The 27,332-nt window shown below is 40.4% G+C and overlaps 3 protein-coding genes across 4 annotated transcripts in view; 2 read left to right on the top strand and 1 right to left on the bottom strand.

Moving 5' to 3' along the window:
- Pank1 (pantothenate kinase 1) overlaps positions 1-8,070 on the bottom strand; it is a 66,010-nt gene extending 57,940 nt beyond the window's left edge. The window contains exon 1 of the mRNA XM_034637070.2: positions 7,309-8,070. Coding sequence (XP_034492961.1) covers positions 7,309-8,011 — 703 coding nt within the window. The 5' untranslated portion in view covers positions 8,012-8,070. The remainder of the gene's footprint in view (positions 1-7,308) is intronic.
- Positions 6,869-27,332, top strand: part of Kif20b (kinesin family member 20B) — a 122,651-nt gene continuing 102,187 nt past the window's right edge. For both annotated transcript variants that reach the window (XM_071611101.1, XM_071611100.1), the window contains exon 1: positions 6,869-7,141. The gene's annotated coding sequence lies outside the window, so the exon portion shown is untranslated. The remainder of the gene's footprint in view (positions 7,142-27,332) is intronic.
- LOC114096446 (ubiquitin) lies at positions 24,214-24,583 on the top strand. The gene has a single exon (XM_027939954.2). The coding sequence runs from the start codon at positions 24,335-24,337 to the stop codon at positions 24,566-24,568; it is 234 nt and encodes a 77-aa protein (XP_027795755.1). The 5' UTR covers positions 24,214-24,334; the 3' UTR covers positions 24,569-24,583.

Here is a 27,332-nt window from a genome sequence, read left to right as displayed (position 1 = left end):
GGGTAATCCATGAATGTGACAACAAGATCAAGACACAGACCATATACCCAGCTTCTAGAAACATCAGCAGGCATTAGGGAAGCTTCCTTTCAGAAGGTATCTTGCTGCGCCCCTCCCCTGACTCAGGCAATGGCAAGGCCCTACTGAGGTGGATGGCGCAAGGCGTCCAGCCTCTGGAGGAGCGCAGTATGTTTCTGGGAATGGGCTGATTTGTTTTTGTATTCCTTTAATAAGTATAGTTGCAATTTCTCATATGACCATTATGTATGAAGGAAAAAACATGACTTTCCCAATTAATGCAACTACTTCTAAAGAATAGATCTGTTTGCTCTAAATGCAATGATTCAGCTGTGGAGTGTAAATTGTTAATGTCTAATGAAAAACTCCCTGTATTCCTGTCAAGGAAGTTTTTGAGAAATTAAATTAAAATCTAGAGAAGAAAAATTAATGTTAAGAAGACAGATTAGTGCTTGGTACTGGACAACTTGTTCTTGTTCCTGTGCACAATGGTTTGTGCTCTTACTCTTGTTTGATTAAAATTAATAACAAGTCAACCACTTGCCGTAACCATGGCACCGGTTCCAGTCAGTAAGTCAAGAAAGAATAGTCAAGGTATAGGCCAATAGTTTGGGACATTTCTAACTATTATTAAAAGTTAACTAAGCAGAAACAGCTCAAAGCAAAACGCAAACTGAAAGTACAAATGCTTGCTTATGCATAAGCCAAGATACATTCTTCTATTCTAATTGTAGCTACGTAATATTTTGTTTCTTTGAATAATGATTCCTGTTTTGTAACCACAAAGTACTGTGAGCCTGCCAAAATGAAAAGTATATATGATCAGCTTCACAAGTAAAGACTGGGATCAACACCTTCACTTTGGTGTCTGTGTTGTTTCTCCACCCCTCTTTCGCCGACTCCTCACCATCCATTCGTCTCCTGAGACCCCCTGTTGGAGCTGGTCTCCGACAGTATCTCACCTAAGGCCATAGTGCTAGTAAGTATTGAAATGAGAACTTGAATTCAGCTCTGATGGCTCCAAAGATCTTTCCACTGCAGAATGCTTACTTCCTGGGAACTCACCAGGATCCTACGCAGCAGAATCAAAACCCTGAGCCCTCAGTAAAATAATAGTACTCATCTCACAGGGTGCTAGGAATATTTGATAAAATAACCCATGTAAAGTGGTTGGTGCCTGTCACATAACAAGTTAAGTTCTCCTTCATATTGGTTGTTTTACTCCCCTAGACACATAGGTGAGCTCGTTGCCAAAGTTGTACAGATTGCATATATCTATCTTTTCAGAAATTTTCACAAACCAAATTTCCTATTCCCAACATAAGTAATAGTCTTATTGTGGTAGAAGTCAGCTGGCAGTGGAAATAGGCTTGAGTTTAAATTTGGGTCCTACTGGCCAGGTATGGTGGCGCAAGCCTACAATCCCAGTGACTGGGAGGCTGAGGCAGGAGGATCACAAGTTTCAGGCTAGCCTCAGCAACTTAAGCAATTTAGTAAGACCCATCTCAAAATAAAAAATAAAAGGGGCTAGGAATGTGGCTCAGTGGTTAGACATACCTGGGTTCAACCCCCAGTACCAAATAAATAAATAAATAAAATGAGAATACACACATGTGTTTGTTAAAGCACATTCAGAACAAGGGGCACTCAGCCATTGCTCAATAATAGTTACCCACATTACTCCCTGAATCAAAGCTGTTACTTTAAGGACCCACTGTTGTCATGAGTTTCCACCCTCTTTCCAAACTACAGAGATCATAATTTAATGTAACTGTCTCTAAAAATAACAGTCCCACCCTTTTGAATCATATGCTGCTCTCAAATACATTCCCAAGGAGAAAATACGCATACAAATGCACACACTCTTTCACACACATGCACACATGTGACTAACCAACTCTAAGCATCTAAAAGATGCCATGAATTAGGTAATGAGATACCAATCTTGACAGCTGCACTATCTAGAGAAAAGGTCTACTTAAAAATTCTGTACACCACACTGGGTACACCAAACAGTTTCCATAACTGATTCAGAATATTGTGATCCCAAGATGAACACTGTCTTTCATGTTAAAGCTAAAGCACATGTAATTGAATATATAAGTCAAACCCTGACCTATTTATGGTAATTTGTATTTTCACTCACACACACACACACACACACACACACACACACACACACACACAAATCCATGTACCACACACAAAATATTAAGAGTCAGACTGTTACAAAAACAAAAACCTGTCAGTTAAAACCAATACTTCTTTCTTTCCCTACTTATTCTGTCTCCAAAACTATGGTGGGCTTTGTTTTGCTCACTTGTTAAATATCCCATATGTTAAGAATTAAAGCATTACTTCCATCTTTGGTTATCAAACCAAATAAAATATGTTCTGTATTAATGTTGAAATTCACTTACAGGTCTTTTGGAGGAAAAGTGGTGTTCACGCGTTTAACAGAATCCTGATCTTTAAACACTTAGACACTGGACACCTGGGCCTTATACTCTTAATCCTTACTTCAAATGTACATTGTACCATTCATAATGTAATTGACAAACTTGAAAATCATTCTTTTGAATCCATGGGAGAATTGGTTCCAAGACTCCTCAGAGATACCAAAATTCTCGAACACTCAAATCCCTTAAATAAAATAGCACAGTATTTGCATATAAACTATGCACATTCTCTTGTATACTTTTATTTATTTATATTTATTTATTTTTTGCAGCACTCAGGATTGAACCCATGGGTACTCTACCACTGAACTACATCCCTAGCCATTTTTCAATTTTTATTTTGAGACAGGATCTCACTAAGTTGTGGAGACTGGCCTTGAACTTCCAATCTTCCTGCCTCAGTCTCCAGAGTAGCGGGGATCAAAGGTGTTCGCCAATGTATCTGGCTCATATACTTTAAATCAGCTCTAGATTATTTGTAATACCTAACACAAAGGAAATACTATATGAATAGTTTTTAGGCAGCATTGTTTAGGGAATAATGACAAGAGAAAAATCTGTACATGTTTAATGTAAATGCACTTTCTTTTCCAAATATTTTTGATCTAGAGTGGGTTAAATACATGGACCCAGACTCTCTGGGTCAAGTGTATTCACCTATCTTAGAAAATAATTTATTAGAAAGAGTTATGTACACCACCCCAAAAGCAAAGGCTGAATGTTTTCTGTGATGATCTGTAACCGGGATGGGGGCGGATCATGGGGGGAAGGGAGGAACTTTAGATAGGCTAAAGGGAAGGGAGGGGGAGTAGGAAAGATGATGGAATGCGATGGACATCATTAGTACATGTATGAAGACACGAATGGTGTAACTCTACTTTGTGTACAACCAGAGACGTGAAAAATTGTGTCTATATGTGTACTATGAATTGAAATGCATTCTGCTGCCATGTATAACAAATTAGAATAAATAAATATTTAAAAACCAAAAAAAAGAGTTATGTACAAAAATTGCTTTCTAATACAGTAAAATATTCCAAGTCTAATCAAGAATCAAAACCACAATGTTTGAACTAGTAATTCAAAAACTGGATGCATAACCAGGCATGGTGACACACACCTGTAATCTCAGCAACTTGGGAAGCTGAGGCAGGAGGATCACAAGTTTGAGGCCAGCCTCAGCAATTTAGTGAACTCCTGCGTCAAAATTTTAAAAAATAAATAGAAATAAAAAGGACGGGGAATGTGGTTCAATGCTAAAACACCCTTGGGTTTAATCCCTAATGGGGGGAAAATAGGAAAAGAAAAAAAAGTCAGTTTAAGGTTATATCTGCCAGCTCAATTGTCATGTTCTGTGGATTAAGGGTGGGCAGTACTTAGTGTGGTGATGGTGATGACAGCTGACATATATAAATAATGGCTACATTCCACACAGGAATCTAAATTCTTTACATATATTAGCTAGTTTTGTCCTCACATCAACTCCACAGTAGTAGTATTATCTCCACTTTATTAGTATTGAAACAAACATAAAGGTCAAGTAATGGGCTCTGATGATCAAGCTGAGTTTCAAATCCAAGTCCTTTAGGTGGCTGGTTTTATACTACACATTAGGAATTCACAGCATCGTTGTCAGACCGATCATAGCTTCAAAGTATTTGACACACGAACTGACCCATGAGTTGTTATTTAGGTATGCTTCAAAGAATCAATGCAAGAAGTAGACAAGGAATCTCCCTACTGATACTTTATGGAAACTCCATGGAAAGTCTTTTGCCAAAGTCAGCTGTAGAAATGGAAATAGTTATTTCAATGAGATGATGATGTCACTTGTACCATTTTTTTTCTGTGACATCAAATGCATATATTCACATACCTTTCTTTTGGGAGGGGTGCTGGAGATTGAACCCAGGGCCTCGTACATGCTAAACTTGTACTCTACCACTGAGCTATAACTTTAGCTTCCTAATCCAATTTTTAGATTACAGAATGGTGAATAGTTTGCACTGAGCAGTCAGGCTTCAATTTTTTAAATAATCTAAAAATATGGAATTGTTTTTCATTATTCCATTCATCATTTTCACGCCTGCAATATTTTAATGCATACTATTACAAATAGAAATACACCTATCCACACAAATATATCTTAATGCCTCTAGTTTGGATAGGGGCAGGCATTTCATGTAGTAAACTAGTAAGTAAAAATTAATTATTTAACCAGTTTGATGCTTTACCACCAGCATATTTTTAAAGTTCACATTTAAAGGACCCAACTATTTTTTGCAATAATTGTTCATGTAAAATTTGTCAGTTATCTGAAAATAGAAACATGCTTAAATCTAAATACATGCCTCTTTATCAAAGTACCAATTGATTGAACAATATTTCTTTTTTATAAAAAGATATATGAATGTTAATAGGCAAGGTAAAAAAAAAAATTAAACCAGTATTTGTTTGTTTGTTTCTTTTTTTTTCAGTACTGGGGATTGAACCCAGGGGCACATTCTATGACTGAGCTATATTGCAGCCTTTTTTTTATTTTACATTTTACAATATGGTATAAGTTTCTTAGGGCCTTGCTAAATTGCAAAGACTAGCCATGAACTTACAATCCTCCTGCCTCAGCCTCCAAGTCACTGGGATTACAAATATGTAAATCCAGTTTTAGAAGAAATATTGGTAGTAAAATGTGCAGATGTGATTCCCCTGAACCCTGTAAACTTTATTTTAGAGATGTTTGTTCAAATCTGAGAAAAGAAAACATGGTAGGATAATGAAAAGCCAATCTGATGAATCCTTTTAAAACTGTAAATAATTCTCATGGCTACTTAAAAGAATATTTTTATTTTTGTAAGAAATACACCAATTTAGTTTCTGACACGAAGCACACAGCAGCAAGTTATTATTTCTTGTGTATTAAAATAATTCCTATTGGTTTAAAGCACCAAGTTAAGGCTTAGGTTAGTTTTTTTGTCTACAAGCTATTATTTACTTGACCCAAAGAGTATAGGTGCATGTATTTAACCCATTCTAGAACAAAAATATTTGGAAAAGAAAGTGCATTTACATTAAACATGTACAGATTTTTTCTTGTCATACTTTAAATTCCTTAAAAATTATTTTAAGAGGTGTTGTATCCTCAAACACACCATTTGAGCTGGGTGCAGTGCACACACCTGTAATCCCAGCAATTGGAGAGTCTGGGAAGGCTGAGGCAGGAGGAATGAAAGTTCAAAGTCAGCCTCAAAAATTTAGCAAGGCCCTAAGCAATTTAGCTAGACTCTGTCTCAAAATGAAAAAATAAAATAATAAAAAGGGGTGAGAATGTAGCTCAGTAGGTTAATTGCCCTTGGGTTCAACCCCCACTACCCAAAACAAAAAAACATTAGAATTGATAATACTAAACAAAAACTCAATGCAGTTCTCTTTCATTATATTTTAGCTATTTTTTGTTGCAATCTCTATATTTGTAAACATAGATCAGAAAAATAACTAAAATGTGGTTTCAAAAGAAGTAAAACAGATTAATAAACGATAAGCAATCGATATTAAGTCCATAAAAAGAAATTCATTTTCTAACAAGGATCAAAAACAAAAGTAACGAAAAATCTAGGTGCAACATGCCTTTCTTACAACCACAACTAAAATTGCTGTGTGGTTTCAAAGCTCCACACAAAACTTTAACTTGCAACCTTAACATTTCAGATCTATAAAATACAAGCAATGGATTCACCTAAAGTCACGTTAAAAGACTTCCCAAAGTCTTGGAAACTTTAATTCAATGCAGAAAAGTTGAGTCAAAAGAAGACAATAAAAAATAAACCGCGAAAAGTGAAGGTGTTGTGCTGTTTACCAAATACCAAACTTTTACAGAAATCCAAAATCTACATAACAACTTTCCTATATCCAAAGAATAATCATGTACAAAAGATGAAAGTTTGAATGCAATCATTTACTTGCATGCATTCTACTTACTTTGCTTTCTGCCATTTATAAGCTTCATTAAAGACACAAAGAGGTAACAAGTTCAATGAGGTTCGGCTCAGATAAGAAAAAAGTCGTAAACTCGACCTACAAATTTACATCCCAGAACGTCCAGTGGGATAGGTACCCTTTACAAACTACCATTATATATACAAGTTACCGATTGTGAAATAACGCACTTCGGCTCTCTGCACTGTACATTACAATTATAAACCATAACTCTACCCACCTTCTTCCCAGAAAAAAAAAAAAATCCACCTGCAATCCTCATTGGTCCACATAGTTCCGGCCCACATGGTATCAGTGGGTGTGTCCCTCCCAACAGGCCCTCTTATTGGCTGTGAACAGTGTTTGATACGCTGTAATTTTGGGGGGAGGGGGTTGCTCAACTCCACCCCTCCAGACTTGAGCTCTCCAGTAGACCCAAGTTACTGGCGGTTACTCTGTGATTCAAAGGGCTAGCTGGTCGTCCGAGCTGCAATCCCAGAAAGATGAGCCCGCTCTATCCCCACTCCCGGACTCCACCAATTGCTCACAGGCGTGCAATTCCCAGGGGCCAATTAGAAGGGTGGGCAGTGCGTTCGCCTTTTATAGAGCAGTGACCTAAGGACCAGCTCAAGACCATGTCCAGTCGGCCCATTAAGCGGACAGGACCAAACAAGAAGCAGGCTCAATCAATGGTTGGTACCCCTGGGGAAAGAGTCATTCCCGAGCGTTCCCTCCGTGCAGTCCCTGGACCGCAGATGCTGGGGCGCACAGAGTGCACTGCGGTGCTTGCTCCCGCCGTTCCCGGTCCCAGCGCGCTGCGCCTACTTCGCGCTGATGCTCCCCTCCGGGCGGGACTTACGCGGCCTGTTCTTCCTCCCGGAGTCCATCCTCCTCCGCAGCCGGCATTTCTTGGCCGGAGAGTCATGCTGAGCAAGCAGCGGCTGTGGCTGGAGCTCCGACAGGAGCGGGAGGCGTGGGGGCGCCGCGTCGCCGCCGCCCGAGGGGCCCCAGCTGCAAACGAGCGGCGGCTGGACTGGAGGCGGGTGGAAGCCGTTGTGCAGCAGCCCGTTCACGAGGGCTGCGCTGATGCCCGCGGGGGCCCCTGGGGTGTGCGAGGCTGAGCGCTCCGGCTGCCCGCCGCGGTCGCCCATGCTCGGGGCTGGCGGGACAGCGCGCGGGCCCCGGCTCAAGCGGCCTCCCTGGAGGTCATTCTCGGTCGTCTTTATTTCCTCAGATCCTCCCTGCGGCTTCCGACTCAGCAGCCGCAGAGCCGGCGCCCGGGGATGGCGAGCCCAGCGCTCCTCCCCTCCTCCCGCTGACTCCCCCACCTCCTCCACGCCCTCCCCCTCGCGCGCCCGCCCTGCAGCGCCTGCCTGGAGCATGCTGGCCCTGGGCACGGAATCTGGGGTCTCCGTGCACCCCCAGCCGGGGCCCCAGCCGCCCACCTCCCCCTGATCCCTGGGCCGCTCGACTTCAAATGTAGCTTCCTCGCCTCCCAGACCTGTCCCTGTCACTGAGCATGCCCAGTCCTGCCCGCCACCGCCACCGCCGAGTTTCAACATGGGGAATGAAGTTCTCTGGGTTTGCAAAGAAGAGATGGGCGGATTGGGCTTTGTATGGCGAGCGAGCTAAAAGGGTACTGGGTGAGGTCGACGCGAGGGATTCAGCAGCTTCAGGAGGAATGTGGGAGGAAGCCAAATATTTGCAGAGGTTTCAGGTTTGCTAATTCTGTCCCCAGTGGGCTAGATACCTTTGCAAGGTCACTTATGTTGCCACTACCCAACCCCCTGCCGCGCGTGAGTGTGTGTGTGTGTGCGCGCGCGCCTGCGTTAGGTGACCAAACTACTCAAAGGCCTAAGGAAAGAGAACGATTATTTATAGAAAGGTAGGCAGACTTGGGGAGGAGTGAAATTTCTTTGCTGGCATACACAGACCAATACCATGTGGTCTCATGGAGTTAGTTGTCTAGCAAGGAGGAAAACTAGGAATACAGTCAGTGGAAGGACAAAACTGGGTAGGATTAACTGGTGCTGGAAGAGACCATGAAAACAGAAGCAATCCCAAGCTATAAAAAGCGCTTTCCTCACCCAGAAAGGACCTGAAGAGACAATGTCATGTTATTTATAGAATTAGGAGTTGTCTCTTGTTTTAAGAAGGGAAGGCAGCATTAAAGGGTCATCAACACCGTGAGTTTTGGAGTCAGCCCTGGGTTCCAGTTCCAACTCAACCACTGAGCAAACCCAGAGAGACTCATTGCTCAACTCACCTGGCAACAGGAAACTCAAGGGGGAATGCTCAGTAGGCAGGACAAATTTGGATGGAGAGGATCTTATGAAAATTATGTAATTCGAGGCCTTTGCTTTTGTATTTGTAATGTGGGACATTTGTGGGGAGATTTATCTAAAAGTGCCTGGTTCAATCTTGAAGCACAATAAATGCTCCAAAAACTGTTACATAAAAATTACAGGAGGTCATTGTTTTAAATTAACCTGCTGCATAGACCAGGCTGAATATCAAAATTGTGTTATTCATGTTAAAGTTCCAGGTCACCAAGCTGGAGCTAAGCTGTTTATCTATCCTTCCTAGGAATCTGGATTAGAGATAACAGTCATAGGCCCAGGATGTTTCTTTGTTGTTGTTTTGTTTTGCAATACTGGGGATTGAACCCAAGACCTGGCACATGCGAAGGAAGTGTTCTGCCACTGAGCTCCATCCCCAGCCCAACAAGCCAGTTTTAATTAGCAGTAATGAAGTGCCCTCTGCCTTAACCCTTATGCCAAATAAGTAACCTCATGTTGATTTATTAGTCATTATTGTAGTTTTTCTCTCTGTCCTTCTCTTATAAGAAAAATAACTGAAAGGAGCTATTTACTTTAGTTTTTGTTTCTGCTTTCTTCAAGCCCTCCTCTATAGAACCAACTTCCTTTGCCCTGCCTATTGGAACACTATTCTACTTTATGGAATGAAGTGTTACCCAATTCTGGAATTAAAAATAAATCATCAAATTGTTATGGTTTTGTCCTTTGACAATTATTACCTTTGTTTCACTTATTTCAGCAATTCACACTTCCTTTCAAGTGAGGGGAACAAATTATGCTCACAGCAATATTCATTGTGTGTAATATTCTTTGTCATTTGTACTTAATCTACAGAGGGCAGTTCCTTCCAGCAGACCTGGAATTGGAGAGTTACAACCATTGGGATACTACAGTGCTCTGGTCCATCCTCTTGGTTTTTGCTTGCTTGTTTTTGCTTTCAGATAAAGAAATCTCAACTCTCTCTGCTTCCCTGACCTCATACTATTTGAAGACAGAGAAATAAACCTAAGGGATCTAGCCCCTGCCTGCCTACCTCTCCTGCCTCATCCCAGGCTCTTCCTCCTTTCAGTTCCTTGAACATCTTCCATCTGCTGTTTCTATTGCCTGCAGTTATTTTCCTTCAGACATTTTTGTCTACTAGTCTCACCCCTTAGATCTCCATTTCCACCTCTCATATTCAGAGAATCTTCCCTGCCCTTTAGGACTCTAGGTTTTCCTGCTGTGCTTCCCCCCAACCCCTATATTCCCTGCATGCCTCCTTATCAGTTTATAACTATAAAATACATCCTATCACTCATTTGTAAATGGTAATAATAAGAGGACTACACTGAGCTAAAATAATGAAATGAATTAATATATGTAAAGTGCCTAGCACACTATAAGTGCTATGAAACAATTGAATTTTATTCTGTTGCTGTTTCCCCCTCCTGTAAGCTCCATTAAGGTAGATGATTCTTTTGTTCATCACTGAATCATTAGGAAGCTCTTGGTAATCATTTGTGATTGAGTCAGTGAATTAGGTGGTATTCCACCTAGGCTCCTTCTCACTTTCTACTGTAAATTTGCTAAACATCACTATTGCCACTTGTCAATATTTAAATACACAATTTTCAAATTTCCACATCATCAAACTGAGTCCTTTGAGAAGCAACTTAACACCAGAGATGCAAGTAGAAGCTTTAGCACTGTGGTACCTCCAAGGACATATTCTCTCCAGCTTGATTCACTGACATGGTGAGAAAGGCTTGAGCCAAGTGGCTCAGACCCAGGCAGGGCAGAAGTACTGGTACAGGGAACAGAACGTCTTCCACCCATGTCCTTTCCCTTACCCTTGTCAAGCTGGTGCCCTGGATCAATTACACCCTGAATGTGATAAAGAGAAAGCCAGATGGCATCTCACAAGTTTGCCCACGGGAGGTAGGTAAGAGGGTAACTTTGAGGTATGAGCTCCAGGAGGGGCATGGAATAAATAATGTTTGGAAGAACATAAGGAAGGAGAAAATCCAATCCACTTCTCTCCATCCTTCACTCATTAATCCATCAATTTTCTATTTTAAGTGTTTATGAATTGTTGGCACTGAAACATACTGGGAACACAAAGACAAAGTATATGTCTTTACTACCCTCAAAGGGCTTACAACTTACTAGAGAGACAGAAAATATCATTGATGTTCCAACATCAACGGTACAGAAGAAAAATTTAGAAGCCAGGTGCCGTGGTGCATATCTATAAGTGACTTGGGAGGCTGATGCAGGAGGATTGCAAGTTCCAGGCCAGCCTCAGAATTTTAGCAAGACTCTATCTCAAAATAAAATATGAAGTGGCTGGGCGCTGTGATGCACGCCTGTAATCCCAGCAGCTTGGGAGACTAAGGTGGAAGGATCGTGAGTTCAAAGCCAGCCTCAGCAAAAAAAAAAAGTGAGGAACTAAGCAACCCAATGAGACTTTGTCTCTAAATAAATACAAAAAAGGGCTGGGGATGTGGTTCGGTGGTCAAGTGCCCCTCAATTCAATCCTTAGTACCAAAAAAATAAAATAAAATATGAGAAGGACTAGGGATATAGCTTTGTGTTAAAGCTCCCCTGGGTTCAATCCCTAGTACTCTCCCCAAAAAGAATAACTTTTTTCCTTTTAATTTTTCTTCTTTCTTTAAAGAAATGGGGTCTCATTTTGTTGCCCAGGGCTGAAGTGATCCTCCTGCCTTAGCATCCCAAATAGTTTGAACTGCTCCTGGCTCCTTTTAAAATTTTTGACAGTTCTGGAGCTTTAACCCAGGCATTCATGCTAGACAAGTGTGGTTACCAAGCTACATCTTCAACCCTCCTTTTAAAATTTTTGTTGGAAATAAAAGGGGGGCTGGGGATGTGACTCAGTGGCAAAGCACCCCTGCCTTCAATCCCCAGTATAAATAAGTGAATAAATAAATAAATAAAATTTTATTGCGGGCTAGGCATATACCTCAGTGGTAGAGTACTTGCCCAGCTGTATGAAACCCTGGGTTCAATCCCTGGCACCACTAATAAATAAATATTTTTTAAAAAACAGATCTGATCATGACATTCTTGTACTAAATTCCTTCTGGATGCCCTACGATTCATAATACATCCAAACCCTTTAGTATGGCAATGAGTTCTTCATGACCTGCCTGCCTCAGCCTTTATCTCCTGCCATCCCATTCATACTCTATGCTTCTGTGAAACTGCACAAACTACTGTTCCTCAAAGGTACTGTGTGGTTGTGTCCACATTGATCAATACTCAGCCTAAGTACTCAGTGTAAGGGTCTTTCTGGGTAGATTCTCATACCACTGGAGTTACTCAGACCCCGGTTGGGTTGGGTGTCCCTCTGGTATAAGCTGTCAACCTAAAACTCAAGTTGAAGCACACCAAAAGTGGGAACAAAGAATTTTATTCCAGCCAAAGTGAGGCCACCTGGGGAGGCATGTATCCTAGTTGCCCAGAATAAGTGCTCTGAGGTTTTATGAAATATTGTTTATAACTTGTAGTGTTACCACCAAACAACATCCTCATCTCTTTTTTCAAGTTGGTTGGAAATTACATCACTTGCTAGTCAGGAATTATGATTGGTGCTGACAAAAGTTAAGCTGTTAAGCTGTTTTATAAGGAATGGACAGGATACAGTCTCAGTTTCTGGGTAGACTGCAGGCAGGGGTCCATTATACAGATGGTCACTAGAGTTAATAAACAATGTTTTTCAGAAATCTGGGGTTTGGCCCAGTACAAAAGTCAGTTTGCATCTGGGAGTGGGTGTGTCTGCTTCAGTTCAAAGCTTCAGCCGTGGATCTAAGACCAGATTTAACAATGCCTCCTGACTCCATTTTTCTTTATCTTGCTTTTTTTTTTTTTTTTTTAGGGGGTGGTTATGAAAGATTGAACCCAGGAGCACTGACCACGGAGCCACATCCCCAGCCCTTTTTATTTTTTGAGACAGGGTATTGCTAAATTGCTTAGGGCCTTGCTAAACTGAGACTGGCTTTGAATTTGTGATCCTCCTGCCTCAACCTCCCAAGCTGCTGGGATTACAGGGGTGTGCCACTGTACCTGGCCTTATTTTTATTTCTTGATAAAGCCATATCACTCTCTGCCTATGTCAGTATAATTCAACACTTACCATATTTCAGTGCAATATTTTTTTTCTTCTTTTCTTATCTTCTTAAGGATCAACAAACAAAAAACTAAATCCCTTTCTCAGCCAACATATATCCTTTTTGACCAGCTAGGTGTCTTTCTCTTAAGAGTTTGAGCGAAGAAGTAGGAGTTCCTATTGTTCAATCTCCAGGACTCAACCCTGTACCAGGCACAAAAACTGGAGCTAAAGAAATGTGGGTGGAAACAAGGATGCAGTTCCCTCCTAGTATAAGTAAATCAATTGAGGCTGCAGAGTGAAAGCCGGGCAGACACATCAGGTGTTGTCTTGAAAGCAAGTTTTCCTCTTCCTGACTGGTGGGGGCGGGGGGGGGGGGGGCTCTCCTTTTTTCTGTTGGTGTGGGTGGAAGAACTTTCTGAGGAGGTGGACCTCCCAGACTCAGAAGCACAATCCTGATTAGCACAAGTCTGTGATTGATTTAGGAGTTGCCTGGCCAATGAGCTATCAGGGAAAGGCTTCTGTGGGTGGGGGTTCTTGGAAATGTCTGTAGATTAAGAAGCTTGCAGTTGGGATTTGGTTTTGTTTGTTGTTTTTCTGCAGTGCTGGGGATGAACCCAGGGTCTCTTAATGCTAGGCTAGTGCTCTATCACTGAGCTACACCCTGGTTTTTAATTATTTAGAAACCAAATTTGTAACTTACTGTTATTTTCTGAAGAACACAGATAAAACCCATCCACTAGGTCATCATTACACATGATCATTCTAGAAATTCTAGTTACTTGCATAAATTATAATAAAATCAAATATGTCCAGCCTTAACCAGGTGAAAAAAAAAAAAGAAAAACAAGATGCAATCCCCAGCACCACAAAAAAGTAAAAACAAAAATAAAACAAAGAAATAGGAACAAACTATTAGCATAGGTAGTTGGCTAGAGATCAGCAGGAATGAGAAAAGGCAGGAGAGGGAAGCAAATCTAAAAGGATTCTTGACAAGGAATTAATCCAGAGGTACCAGTGTTCTTTCCGCATTCCAGAAAGAGGCTCCACAACAAACAACTCCTGTAGACTTAGAGGCACACACCATGTTCCCAGAGTTGCTCATGCATCCAGAAGCTGTTCCAAGGGTCAGTTGACCATAATGTGACCTCTGCCAATGGTGTTAAGTCAGAAAGGTGAAAGTGATGCAAGTACACCGGTGCATGCCCTCGATTTTCACAGATTACTAGAGTAAAACTTCCCCCAAACAAGCATCAGTTACACAAACACTAGGTCCAAAGAAAGTGGCCAAGGTTTCAAGTTACTGAAAGCTTCTACCCACTATCCTAACAAAAACAAAAGGTCTAATCATTTTAGGGTAGGTTTTTTTTTTTTTTTTGTAGATCTGCCCATTCTTATCTCCAGTGTTTAATCTCACTTTCTTTTGCTTTTCCCTGCCTTATGATAAACCTACCATAAATGTTGTCTCTGTCTCATTGTATACCTCAGTGTCTGCATGGGAGTAATTGCCTAATCTTAGACAATTACACCCAAAGACCAATACCCTGGTTGATTCTCAACCACCGATAACAATATCATGCTCAAGTTTTTATTCACTTAACTACATCAGCTCTAATGTGAGGTTCTGAGAAAGGGTACACTCGAGACAGTTTTGACCAGCCACAGTGCTTCATGCCTATAATCAGTTGACCAGCCACGGTGCTACATGCCTATAATCAGTTGACCAGCCTACAGTGCTACATGCCTATAATCCCAAGTACTTGGGAGGCTGAGGCAGGGGGAGTTCAAATTTGAGGTCAGTCTGGAAAACTCAGTGAGACCCAGTCTTAAAATATTTTTTTTTTCTTTGTAAAGGTCTGGAAATGTAGCTCGATAGTAAAGACTTGTCTGTCAAGTATGAAGCCCTGGATTCTATTCCCATACTCTCCCACCCTCGCCCCCAAAGACATAATTTTGTTAAATCAAAACTCTTGAGACCAAGGGATCTCTGAAATAAAAGCATTTACTGAGTGGTACAGATGCTAGCCAGAAAAATGACTAGGTCCTAAGACAAGTTTCAACAACTGATGACAGCAAGCCTATGAAGCACCTGGAGATATATCCACTAGTCCTAGAGCTAAGAGTATTTTTATATTGAAAATTTAGGGAAGGAATGCATAAGTTGTTTACATTTTAGCTGCTGGGCAGGTACTTTTAGGGGCAATCACCTATACTTTCAGTGGTGAATCTGCAATGTCTTAGTGATGTTCTGGTGACCCATCTACCCATCAGAGCTTCTCACTTTTCCTTTCTTCAGAATTGAGCAACAAGAAAAAACAAATCCTAGCCCTCATCTATATAACAGAAAAGACAGGTCTTAAGCATACATTCATCAAAAAGCAAAATGGTAAATGTCATTAAATAAAAATTACAAGAGGCCATTATTTTGGACTAAAATCTTACACTAACCCCAATAACCCAGACTAAAAATAAAAATGGAGTCACCCAGGCTAAAGTCTCACACTACCAAACAGAAACTAAGTTATTATCTGACTTTCCCAGAAATCCTAGGAAATAAAGCCAAATTTCCAATGGAAACAGGCCAGTTTTCATTGCAAGATACTGAAGTTCCTTCTGCCTTAATGCTTACACAAAAAAAGCTAACCTGAAATAACCTGATGTTAATCAACAGTTATTTTTCTATTCTTTAATTTCCCTGTTCCTGCTTTATAAGTAAAATAACTTTGAAATAACCAATCTGCTTTTTGTTCTTTCTGCTTCTTTCAGCCCTTCTTGGTCTATAAAACCAACTTCTTAGGGTTGGAAGTGTACTCCGTAATAGAGTGTATGCTTAGCAAATGGGAGGCCCTGGGCTCAATCCTCAGCACCAAATAAACCACAAAAAATAACTTATGTTTAATCCATTGAAACACCTATTCTATTTTATGGAATGAAGTGTTGCCTGATTCTAGAATCAAAAATGAATTTCTGGTCATAGTGACATAAATATGTAGTCCTAACTACCTGGAAGGCTGAGAGAGAAGAACTGCTTGAGCCTAGGAGTTTAAGACCAAGCCTTGGCAACATAGTGAGACAACACACTATTTCCAACATCTACCCCACCCCCATCTCTAAAAAATAGTCAATTAAGATTTTTAAGCTAGCTGGGTACAGTGATGAGCTCCTGTAATCCCAGCTGCTTGGGAGGCTGAAGCAGGAGGATCTTGAGTTCAAAGCCAGCCTCAGCAAAAGCAAGGTACTAAGCAACCAGTGAGACCCTGTCTCAAAATAAATTAAAAAATAGGGCTGGGGATGTGGCTCAGTGGTCGAGTGCCACTGAGTTCAATCCCCAGTATTCTCCCCCACCTAAAAAACAAATTAAAAGTAAATTGTTACAATTTTTATAATTAAAATTTTTATAATTAAAATTTAAACTGAGTTTTGAACACTGAATAGAAATTAACTATGGCTGGTGTGGATGTAGAATGAATTTTTGCAGTCCAATCTGTATTATAATATAGTAGGCATTTTATAGACTACTTGCTGATTTGAAGAATGAATTTACCCTGTCCCCCTCAATAGGACAAATCAAATATAAGGAAAATTCTTCATTGGAAAGAAACATTGGAGAGGATTTAGGGCAATTTCCCTTGTAAACAGCCTTTCACAATAATTAACCACATAGGAGTAATCCCTTTTTCTTTACTATTTTTCCATTATGGTTGCTTTTCTCTCTACTGATGGACTAATTTCTGCAAATGCTTATACCTAAAATCCTCTGGTTGCTAATTATGTTTGTTTTAGTTTTTTTTTTTTTTGTTGTTGTTGTTGTTGCTGTTTGTTTTGATCAACAGAGATGACAAAAATAGCATTGGCAGCTGTCACTACTGTAACAGGGCTTAAGACTCCTCCTCACTTTTGCTCATAAATGTCCAATAGATGGCTAAAAGCAGGATTAAAGACTTGGCATCTTTTCCTCCATTTTGCATCTGTCTCCTTGATTCTGAGTCACCTGTGATTACATGAACAAGGTCTGTCCAGGTGCAGTGGTGCATGTCTCTAATTCCAGTGACTCAGGGCACTGAGGCAGTAGGATCGCAAGTTCAAAGCAAGCCCCAGCAACTTAGTCTCTATCTCAAAAAATAAAAAGAGTTGAGGATATGGCTCAGTGGTAAAGTGTCTTTGGGTTCAGTTCCCAGTACAAAACAACAACAAAAAGCCCAAGATATGATGGGATAAACATCTCGTGATGAGTAGAAACTAACCCCCAGAGAACGGTAACTTTTTAAAGAGAAGACCCTGCCTGTCCTATTCTGATATAATGATGGAGATGCCTGAAGATCATCTGCTTTGGTGGCTGTGCAATTCCTCTGGCTATCTGGAGCCCCCACCATTGTCTTCATTACCCTTTCTATAAAACTTTAAAGTCATTGTCAGACCCTGGAAAACGGGCTCTGTAGCTACACCGGTTAAAGTTCCTTTCATTCTTCTCACTATTACCTTTTCTGTTTGGTTTTTGGGGAAAGTTGCCAGACCTGATTTGTTGGATCATCAGAGTCAGGCTCCTGGCCTAGAACTTTGGTAAAATTGCCAGTAACAACTGTGTGTGCAAGAATAAAACTCAATCCCTCACAAACAAACTTCCTGTCAGTCACTAACAATTTTTAAGTACTTACTAATTATGATATAAAAGGGGTTGAAATGTAGCCATCTATAAATTTGATAGTGTTGGAAATACCAGGGCACTGCTGCAAATAATCAAACACGTGCTCGCAAATAGCTCAGCAAGGCCAACTTTACTTTTACAGAAGAATGCCCTCCTGAACAAAGTTTTGCAAGCAGGCACACTTGCATGGGCAGTCTGCCTGTTTTTATCCTTAAGTAGCACTGCCTCTTGCTCTGATAGGAGGAGCTCAAGGTTGCAATCTACATGACTGACTAATTTTAAAATTGGGACTGGCAAGGGGAAGGGCTATCATTAAAAGGGCGATTAAGGCTAAATACTATATTGTGAAAATGGACCATCTGATTTTCTGTTTTTTACAATAGGCTAAAATTAAAGCTACCCCAAGTTTTGGGCATAATTTTAAGTATGCAAAATCATAATTTTGTCATATTATCTAACATTTATTGAGTCCTCATGTACCATTCACTGTACTAGGCACACTCTGTTATCTTTGTAATCAAGGTAGCTGTGTCAGTTGAGTATTATAATCATTCTCATGTTAAAGATATGGAAATTAGGGAGGCTCAGTAACTTATTCAAGTTCACATGGAAGAAAATGGTGTCACTGATATTCAAACTCAAGTCTGAATAGCCCCAGAACCTGTTTTGGTATAATATAAAATATATTGGGTCTTTGTCCCCAGTTCCTGTCACAGAGCTCCTAATACCCTGAAATTTCTTGAGGATTGTCTTCTGTTATAAATAACAGACCTTTTCTGATCATAACTGAGTTTACCCAAATGAGGTGATTTAGGGTGGGGTCTCATGAACCAATCACCAGAAAAACCAAGTGATAAGCAAATTAAAAGATTGCCGGGCTTGGTGGTGAACCCCTATAATCCCAGCAACTCAGGATGCCAAGGCAGGAGGATCACAAGTTCAAGACCATCCTTAGCAATTTCATGAGGCCCTAAGTAATTTAGCAAGACCCAGACATGGAGTCAGTTTTGTGGGATTCTGTCCTTATTTAACTTGTGGAACCTGCTGTTATCTCCAGGTAGAAAGCATCAGAACGGAATTGTAGGCCACCCAATTGGTGTCTACAAAATTGTCTAGCATGTGGGGAATCCTGCCTAACACATCTGATCACATAAGGTTCTGGATTGTGAATGTGATAGCAGAGAGAACAGTTTTGGTTTTTCCTTTACTTCTACATGTTTCATAATTCTGCTGAAGGTGGTGCCTCTCCCATTACCTGTATATTTTACACCATGATTGCAAATGCCTGATTATTGGGGTGTTTTATTTATTTTTTTAAAATATTTTTTTGGTTGTAGATAGACACAATATCTTTTTTTTTTAATATTTATTTTTTAGTTCTTGGCAGACACAACATCTTTGTTCGTATGTGGTGCTGAGGATCGAACCCGGGCCGCACGCATGCCAGGCGAGCACGCTACCGCTTGAGCCACATCCCCGGCCCTACACAGTATCTTTATTTATTTATTTTTATCTGGTGCTGAGGATCAAACCCAGTGCCTCATACGTTCCAGGCAGGCACTCTACCACTGAGCTATAGCCCCAGCTTCTGGGGTGTTTTATTTTTACTGATAACTTTTTGCAGTCTAGCATATTATATTCTTGTTTACAAAAGAGTCTTTATCTTTTAAAAGAATTTCCTAGTCATCCCCAGCACAACAAAAAAGAAAGAAAGAAAAGAAAAAAAAATCTAGCTCTGATTTCTATTTTGAATATTTATTTAAAACTTTTTTCAACAAATATTTTTAGCTGATGCTACCATATGCAAGTCACTGTTCAAGTACTGGACTTACGCTGATAACCAAGGGAAAAAAGTTTCCTGCCATCATGGGACATACATTCTTTGGAGGGGATAGGAGACTGAAGGGAAAGACAGCAATAAAAAAGTAAATAAATAAAAACAGGTTGTGTTAAATGACATAGCAATTAAATAAAATAATGTGAGAGACAATTAGTGGAAAAGGAGAAGTAGTGGGAGTACATAGGAAATCATATTTATGTTAGTACCTGGAAGTTGAGATATGACCTGTCATCTAAGGAGATTTGAAAGAGTGATCCAATTTATGGAAAAAGGGAAGAGGAGGTAGAGAGAGACAATATGAGTGTGTGTACAATATGTGTGTATGTGTGTGTGTGTGTGTGTGTAGTCATTTTTCCATAATCAAAGTTCTAGTATTTTCAGAATGCTGGTGATTAGGGTGTATGCACATTTGTTCAAGAATGATAAGAGTTGGACTGGGAGTAGTGGTGTACAACTGTAATCTCAGCAATTTGGGAGGCTGAGGTAGGTGGAGCACAGGTTCAAGGCCAGCCTCAGTGACTTAGCAAGGCCCTAAGCAATTTAGTGAGACCCCATCTCAAAGTAAAAAATAAAAATGGTTGGGGATGTAGCTCTGTGGTTAAGCGCCCTTGGGGTACAGTCCCTGATAGTAAAAAAATGATAGAAGTGATAGGGAGGTTCTTATAACATAGTTCTAGCATTCTGGACTTTTAGATTTGTCATATAATTGCCTTGTCCAGGAAAAGTCCCTTCTTGATAGTGGGGGTTTATCAACTGCATGTAATTAAAACTATTTTTAAGGGAAAAAACACACTGTTTCTCCTTTCTATTTTCATACTTATCACAATATAGGACAACTTCTGTGACCAAAATGTGTGGGAGTCCCCATACCCCCGGCAACATACAAAGATACCAAGCAACTATCTGTTAGATACCAACTGGGTGTCTTACATCTACAATTCAATTTTGACACTGTCCACTTGGAGTTATGTCAGATTCCATAGGTTAAGGATTCAATTCTACAAGTCCCAGCTTGTTACATGTGCTTGTGCCCAACCAATTAGGGTTCCCTTGAGCTGTTCCTCAGGTTTGATTATTTGCTAGAATGTCTCACAAAACTCAGGGGAACACTTTACTTATGTTTATCCATTTATTATAAAGGATATTCTAAAGGATATAGATAAGCAGCCCGATGAAAAGAAGCATAGGCAAGGTATGGAGTACAGAGCTGGAAAAAGGGAAGGGTGGAAGAGTTTCCGTGCCCTCTTAGTGTACTGCCCTGCAAAATGCAAGCCCTGTTGTTTGTCTCTCTAAATCTATGAATGACAGGATGCTTAGATCTCTGTTGCTACTGTACTACCTGTCAGATAAAGCAGCAGAAACACAGTCTCCTCCTCAATCTGGTCTTGTAGATGCTGCACAAGTGCATCTGTTTGGCAAAGCTAGATCCAAACTGCAAGGAAGTTGGGAACATGAAGTCATCTACTTTCTCACTTTTAGCATTCAATATAGCATATTGTAAGTGGTTGAAATGGAGTTGAGTCAACCTATCTATTTATCTGCCACAAACTGGTAGAAAAAATTGACAATTAATTAGTGTTGTGCCTGGGATGTTCTACATTCTGGGAACTTCCTTAGTCCAGGCAAACCAGGGCGGTTGGTTATTACCCTGTGAAGCATTAGGTTTAAAGCCCCCAGTGAATTCCTTTAGAGGGACTGAAATGAAAGAATTAAGCAAGTAATAACAGCAACAGCTATGTTAGGATATTAAGAGTTTTATATCTGAAGTCACTCTGAGAGATGTTTGAATCCCAGCTTCTCCAATAAGTAGCTATGTGACCCTAGTAACTGTGTGACCTTGATTAAGTTTTAGCCACTTTCATCTCCTGAGTTGCAGGTCCTATGGGCATGCACCCTGTTTCTCAGAAGAATTCTGAAATAAGGGATATGACCTAGAGCTACACTATGCAATAGGATAGTCACTAGTTACATAGTGCTGGGAGCCATTAGCCAAGTAGGTATGACAATTTCCTTGCCAGTGTACCCCATGTTGCAGTGACATTGAATGTAGGTGACCTTGCTCAAGGACCAAGGCAGATTAGGGCGTTCCCGGTTTAGGTTCCAGGTTTAAGGTTTAAGATTATTCCTGCTGGGAATAGGGCGTATCTTGCTGCCTGAGTTCCCCTTGAGTTCTCACGGGATTCAGACAGTATATTTTGGAGACAGAAGCAAAGTGGAGGTGAATTTGGGCAGAGAACGTGGATTTCCCCAGAACGTGATTGTAGACGGCTGGTGTGAGTTTGGGAATAAAGAGTTGCTGTTTGAATCTACAAGCTGTGTGGTGGCTCGTGATTGTGTGCCCAGCCAGACTGCGGCATTTGTGCCCAGCCAGACTGCGGCATTATAGGGCTTTTGAGCACTTAAAATGTAGCTAATATGGGGGGGCTGGGGTTGTGGCTCAGTGGTAGTGTGCTTGTCTAGCATGCATGAGGCACTGAGTTCGATTCTCAGCACCACATACAAATAAATAAATAAATGTCCATCAACTGCTGAAAGCCATAGCCAAGTAGGAATGACACATGGCATTTTTGGTTGAAAGGTGACACCAGCAAGCCATTGAGATGATAATGATTATGTTAAGATGTGCATTCAATTGGAGATTAGACCCCTGCTGTCCGCCTCTGCCTGACTTTGGAGCTCTCTCAGGGGACTCCCAGAGAGTTCCCATTGGTTGGGGAAGTGCAAGTGCGGTAGGAGGGAATTCCGGAGGAGGGATTTCCTGTTGGTGTAGTGTGTCCCCAGAGAAGGCCGCTGGCCTGCGAGAGAATTCCCGGGGAGCGCGGGTGGAGTGTGCTGGTGGAGTTCAGAAATAAAGTTTGTTCCTGCTTCAGTGGCTCGTGATTTGTGCCCAGCCAGACTGCGGCAATCAACAACTAAAAAATATTTTTAAAAATGTAGCTAATATAACTAAGGAACTAGATTTTTAAATTTCATCTAATTTTAATTTACATTTAAATTTAAATAATGTGTGGTTAGTAGTTACCATTTAGATGCTGTCTACCTCATTTATTTTATTTATTCAATAAATACCTACTGAATATCTTCTATGAGCATCCAGAGGTGTTGTGCTAGGAAAAACATCATGAAGCTTATAGTTCAGTGAGGCAGATACTCAAGTGAACAAACACAGTTAACTATAATTTATGGTTAGAAGTATAAGGGAAGCAAACAGGACAGTATCATATGGAATAACACATGGAACATTCTTTATATGGGCTTAAGAAGAAGCCTCTTTGGGGAGATGGTGAATGACTCAAACTGCATCCACTACTCTGGAAAATAGCTTCAATATATTAAAATGCACCAGATAAGTTTAAATCCATGAATTCTGGCCAGGGACATAAAAGTGTAAACTAGTCAAGTTATGTTTCAGAAAAATTTTGATTTTTCTAGCCAGATGTGGAGGTATACTCCTGTAATTCCAGAAACTTGGGAGGCTGAGGCTGGAGGATCTTAAGTTCAAGGCAAATTAGTGGAGACCTTGTCATAAAATAAAACTTAGAGCTCAATGGTAGAACACCCCAGGATTCAGTCTCCAGTAAACACACACACACACACACACACACAAATTATTTTTTCTGATAAAATGGGAACTAGTGAACCAATTTGGGGATACTCTCAATAGCCAAGGATGACACAACTGAGTATCAATAAAGATAATAGCTGCAATGTATTGAAGCACATCAAATAAGTTTAAGTCCATGAATTCATAAAGACTGTTTAATTTTTTCCACATTTTTATCAATGCATTATAGTTATACGTATTGTTACTGCTGTTACTTGCTTCCCCAATGTTGAAGAATAACACCAAAGAAGCACGCCAAGGCAAGGTCAGAGTAGAAATTAGAAGTTTATTAAAGGACAGCAGAAAAGACTTCTCCCAGAGGAAGAAGGGGACCCAAGAGGTGGAATCCAGTTGGCGGGCAAATGTGTTCCCCTTTTTATAGGTTTGGTGATGGAATGTGGGTTGGAAGGCCGAGGGGTGGGACACAGGTGGGCCAAAAAGTAATCTGGTCAGGAAGGACTTCTGAGTCAGCACCTTTTTGCTGGGGGCTGTTCATTAACATTTCTTTGAGGTGGACTTTGGCCTAGGGCCTTTTGGGACTTCATTAACATTCCATGAGTTGTCCTGTGTTTTCCCTGAGTCATTCTCCGCACGGCCTCCATTTTAGATTTCACTCGATATTAGACCCGATTTACCTAACTACACTGACTACCTAATTTTAAATCTGGCTTCAGTATGATGATATTTATTATTACATATTTGTACATGCACACAATATAACAATATAATTTGAGCAATATCCCTCCCAAGTATTTCCCCTTTCCCTCCCCCATCTTCCCACAAGATTTTTTTTTTGTGTGTGTGTAGGGGGGTAGTGTTGGTGATTGAACCCAAGGTTTCATGCATGGTAGGCAAGCCCTCTATACTAAGCGACATCCACAGCCCAAGATAATGTTTTTTAAAAAATTTATTTAGTTGTAGTGTTATGCTCGAATTCAGGACCCCCCAAAAGACCACCAGAGACCAAGATCGATGTAAACAGCAAAGAGGTGTTTATTGCGAGCTAGCTCGGTCCTCCGCGCACACACACACAGCAATTGGTGATGCTGAGAGGCCCCAGCCCAGGGTTTGCAGCAGTTTTATACATTCTTTGGAGAAGGCAGGGACACCCACATGCATCATAGCATCTCTTAGCAAATCATCACACACCGCGGGAAAATCAAATAACAACTCTAAAACATGATTAGCACATTCACTGGTGGGAACAAGTTGGGTAGGGGTGATTGGTTACTACAAGAGGGGGATTAGAGTGGCGAGTGGCTTTGTGGAGTGACGGTGTGCTGCTTTACGGCTGGATCGCGGTGACTGGTGGTTGGTGGCCTCTTCGCATTCGATAACAGGTACTGGCCTGAAGAGTTTTGGACCTGGTCAAAATGCAGATCTTTGTGAAGACCCTGACTGGCAAGATCATCACCCTGGAGGTGGAGCCCAGTGACACCATTGAGAATGTGAAGGCCAAGATCCAGGATAAAGAAGGCATCCCCCCTGACCAGCAGAGGCTCATCTTTGCAGGCAAGCAGTTGGAAGATGGCCGCACTCTTTCTGACTACAACATCCAGAAAGAGTCCACCCTGCACCTGGTCCTTCGTCTGAGGGGTGGCTGTTAATTCTTCTATCTGCATTCATGGTGCGCAGTTATAGTATTATGCTACACATAGCCATTTGCCCCAATATAAGTTTAGAAATTACCAGTTTCAGTAATAGCTGAACCTGTCCAAAATGTTAATAAAGTTTTGTTGCATGGTAGCAAAAAAAAAAAGATAAAAAAAGAGGGGGATTAGTTTGAACTGATTGGTTTAAGCCAAAAGGGGTGTATGTGCTGACTACATGGTTTCCCAACACGTTATCAACCACCATAAACTACTGAGAGGGTCATCTGGCATCCCAGGTATTTCCCTATCTCATGCTGATTGGTGGCTGCTAGGGGGCTGCTATGGATCCCCCACCTAGCCTGACTGAGTCAGGGACACCTGGCGCAGCAGATCTCTCCTGTTATTTGTAGATAAATAACTTAGCCCAGGGTGGGAACGTGCCTAGGAGTGCTCTGTGGGTCTTTCCAAGGACAAAGGTGATGTCCCTTCCTTGGACAGGCTTTGCTCTGAGGTAGAGGCTGGTTTTTCAGTAGATTAACACACAGTATCTTTATTTATTTTTATGTGGTGCTAAGGATCGAACCCCGTGCCTCACATATGCAAGACAAGTGCTTTACTACTGAGCTACAGCCCCAGCCCCAGATAATGTTTTTTTAAAAAATATTTTTTAGTTGTAGATGGACACAATATCTTTATTTTATCTTTTATGTGGTGCTAAGGATTGAACCCAGTGCCTCACATGTACAAGGCAAGTACTCTACCACTGAGGTATAGCCCCAAGTTTTTAAGTTTTGATTGGTTATTATTTGGGGATATTAGTGAATGGATTCACTATTTTGGAAATTGGTAAACTAGGGAAGGTATGAAGCACTTATCTTTCCTTTATTGTCTGTACCCATTATGTATTCTAGTAATAGGGGAAGAAAAGGACTAAATAATAATAATAATAATTTTTTTAAACCATGTTCACTGAAACAGGTGAAATACTCACAGGAACATTTTTTTATTTTTATTTTTTTATTAGTTGTTCAAAACATTACAAAGTTCTTGACATATCATACTTCATACATTTGATTAAAGCAGATTATGAACTCCCATTTTTACCCTATATACATATTGCAGATTCACATCGGTTACACATCCACTTTTTTACCTACTGCCATACTAGTTAGTGTATGTTGTATTCTGCTGCCTTTCCTATTCAAAAAAAAGTTTTGGGGGGCTGGGATGGTGGTTCAGTGGTACAGCGTTTGCCTAGCATGTGTGAGGCAATGGGTTCAATTCTCAGCACTGCATATAAATAAATTTTTTAAAAATTAAAAAAATAAAAATTCATTGACAACTATATATATATATATATATATATATATATAGATATATATAGATATATATATATATATAGATATAGATATAGATATATAGATATAGATAAAGTTTTGATACAAGTCAGCTCTACGTCTACACCTATTCATGCTTCAGTTCTCTCAGATTTGGAGATTATTCTGAGATTGTTCTTATCAAGGTCACTATGACTTTATGATTATAAATTGCAGTGTCTCCTTTATTGTTCTCATCTTATTCTGCTGCTCAACAATACAAGCTCATGTGGACTCTGTGAAACACTTTTCTCAACTTCTGTGACACCATTCTACCTGGTTTTCTTCACCTTTATGAGAATTTCCATCCTCAGTCTCCTTTCCTTTCTCACCATCATATGTAAATGATAATATTTCTCAAGATTGTTCCTGGGTCCTCTTTGCATTCATACATATTCATTTTCCTAGATGATTTCATTCATTGCAAGTTTTAAATGCAATACTGTATTATTCTGATAGCTCCCAAATGTATACCTACAGTTCAGGTCTCTCTTATCTCCAGGTACACACATCCAACAGCCCAATTGACATAGACATTGAAATATCCAACCAATATTTGAAGCTTACCTTTTCTGATTCTGCTTTGTTGCTAAAATAAGAAAACTAGAATCATCTTTGACTTTTTCTTTTTCTTACTGAATCTTCCAAATTTGTTTAATATTTTTTGTTAATTTCATTTCCAAAATAGGTCTCAAAACTGTCTATCTCTGGGGCTGAGAGTGCACCTCAGCGGTAGAGCATGTGCTTTGCATTCATGAAACCCTGGGTTCAATCCTCATCACCAAAAACAAAGTAAAACAAAAAACTGTTCATTTCTATTCATCTCCTATTGAATAGCTAGCTACTTACTTCTTGTCTGGTGTCTCCATGCTTAACCTGCTGTGCCTGCCCCAGTCCATTCTCTGTGTAGTAGCCAGAGTTGTCTTTGTAAACACAATTAAATCTATTCCTATCACCTGTCCACTTCACAACTGTCAGCAGTTTTTCATTATGTTCTGAATAAAATCCGAACAGCTTTCTGTGGACCACTGTGTCTTGAGCCTTTAAGTGCCTGCTTACACCTGCAACCTCATCTCACAGTAAGGTGTAAGCAGGTGTGATGTTCTAATCACATGGGCCTTCTGTGAAGTCCCCAATTCCTTCCTCTCCCAGGACTTTTGACTGTGGTGCCCCTCTGCCTTACTCTTCACCTAGATTGTTCCTTTCCATATTGCAGATTTTAGCTGAATCAGTTATGAATGGCCTTGCTTACAAATAAAAGAAGCCTCATCCAAGAGTGCCTTAAACACATGGAGGTTTGTTTGAATCTTATAACAAAATTTCCAGAAGTAGCCATCCTAGGGCTGCTGCAGTAGCTCTATGTTTATTGGCCTCACATGTCTTGCTGTCTGAGGTCATGAGAG

This window comes from Marmota flaviventris, chromosome 4 (assembly GCF_047511675.1).
Source record: "Marmota flaviventris isolate mMarFla1 chromosome 4, mMarFla1.hap1, whole genome shotgun sequence".
NCBI lineage: Eukaryota > Metazoa > Chordata > Mammalia > Rodentia > Sciuridae > Marmota > Marmota flaviventris.
The sequence above is the reverse complement of the archived record's forward strand: the minus strand, read 5'-3'. Positions and strand labels throughout refer to the sequence as shown.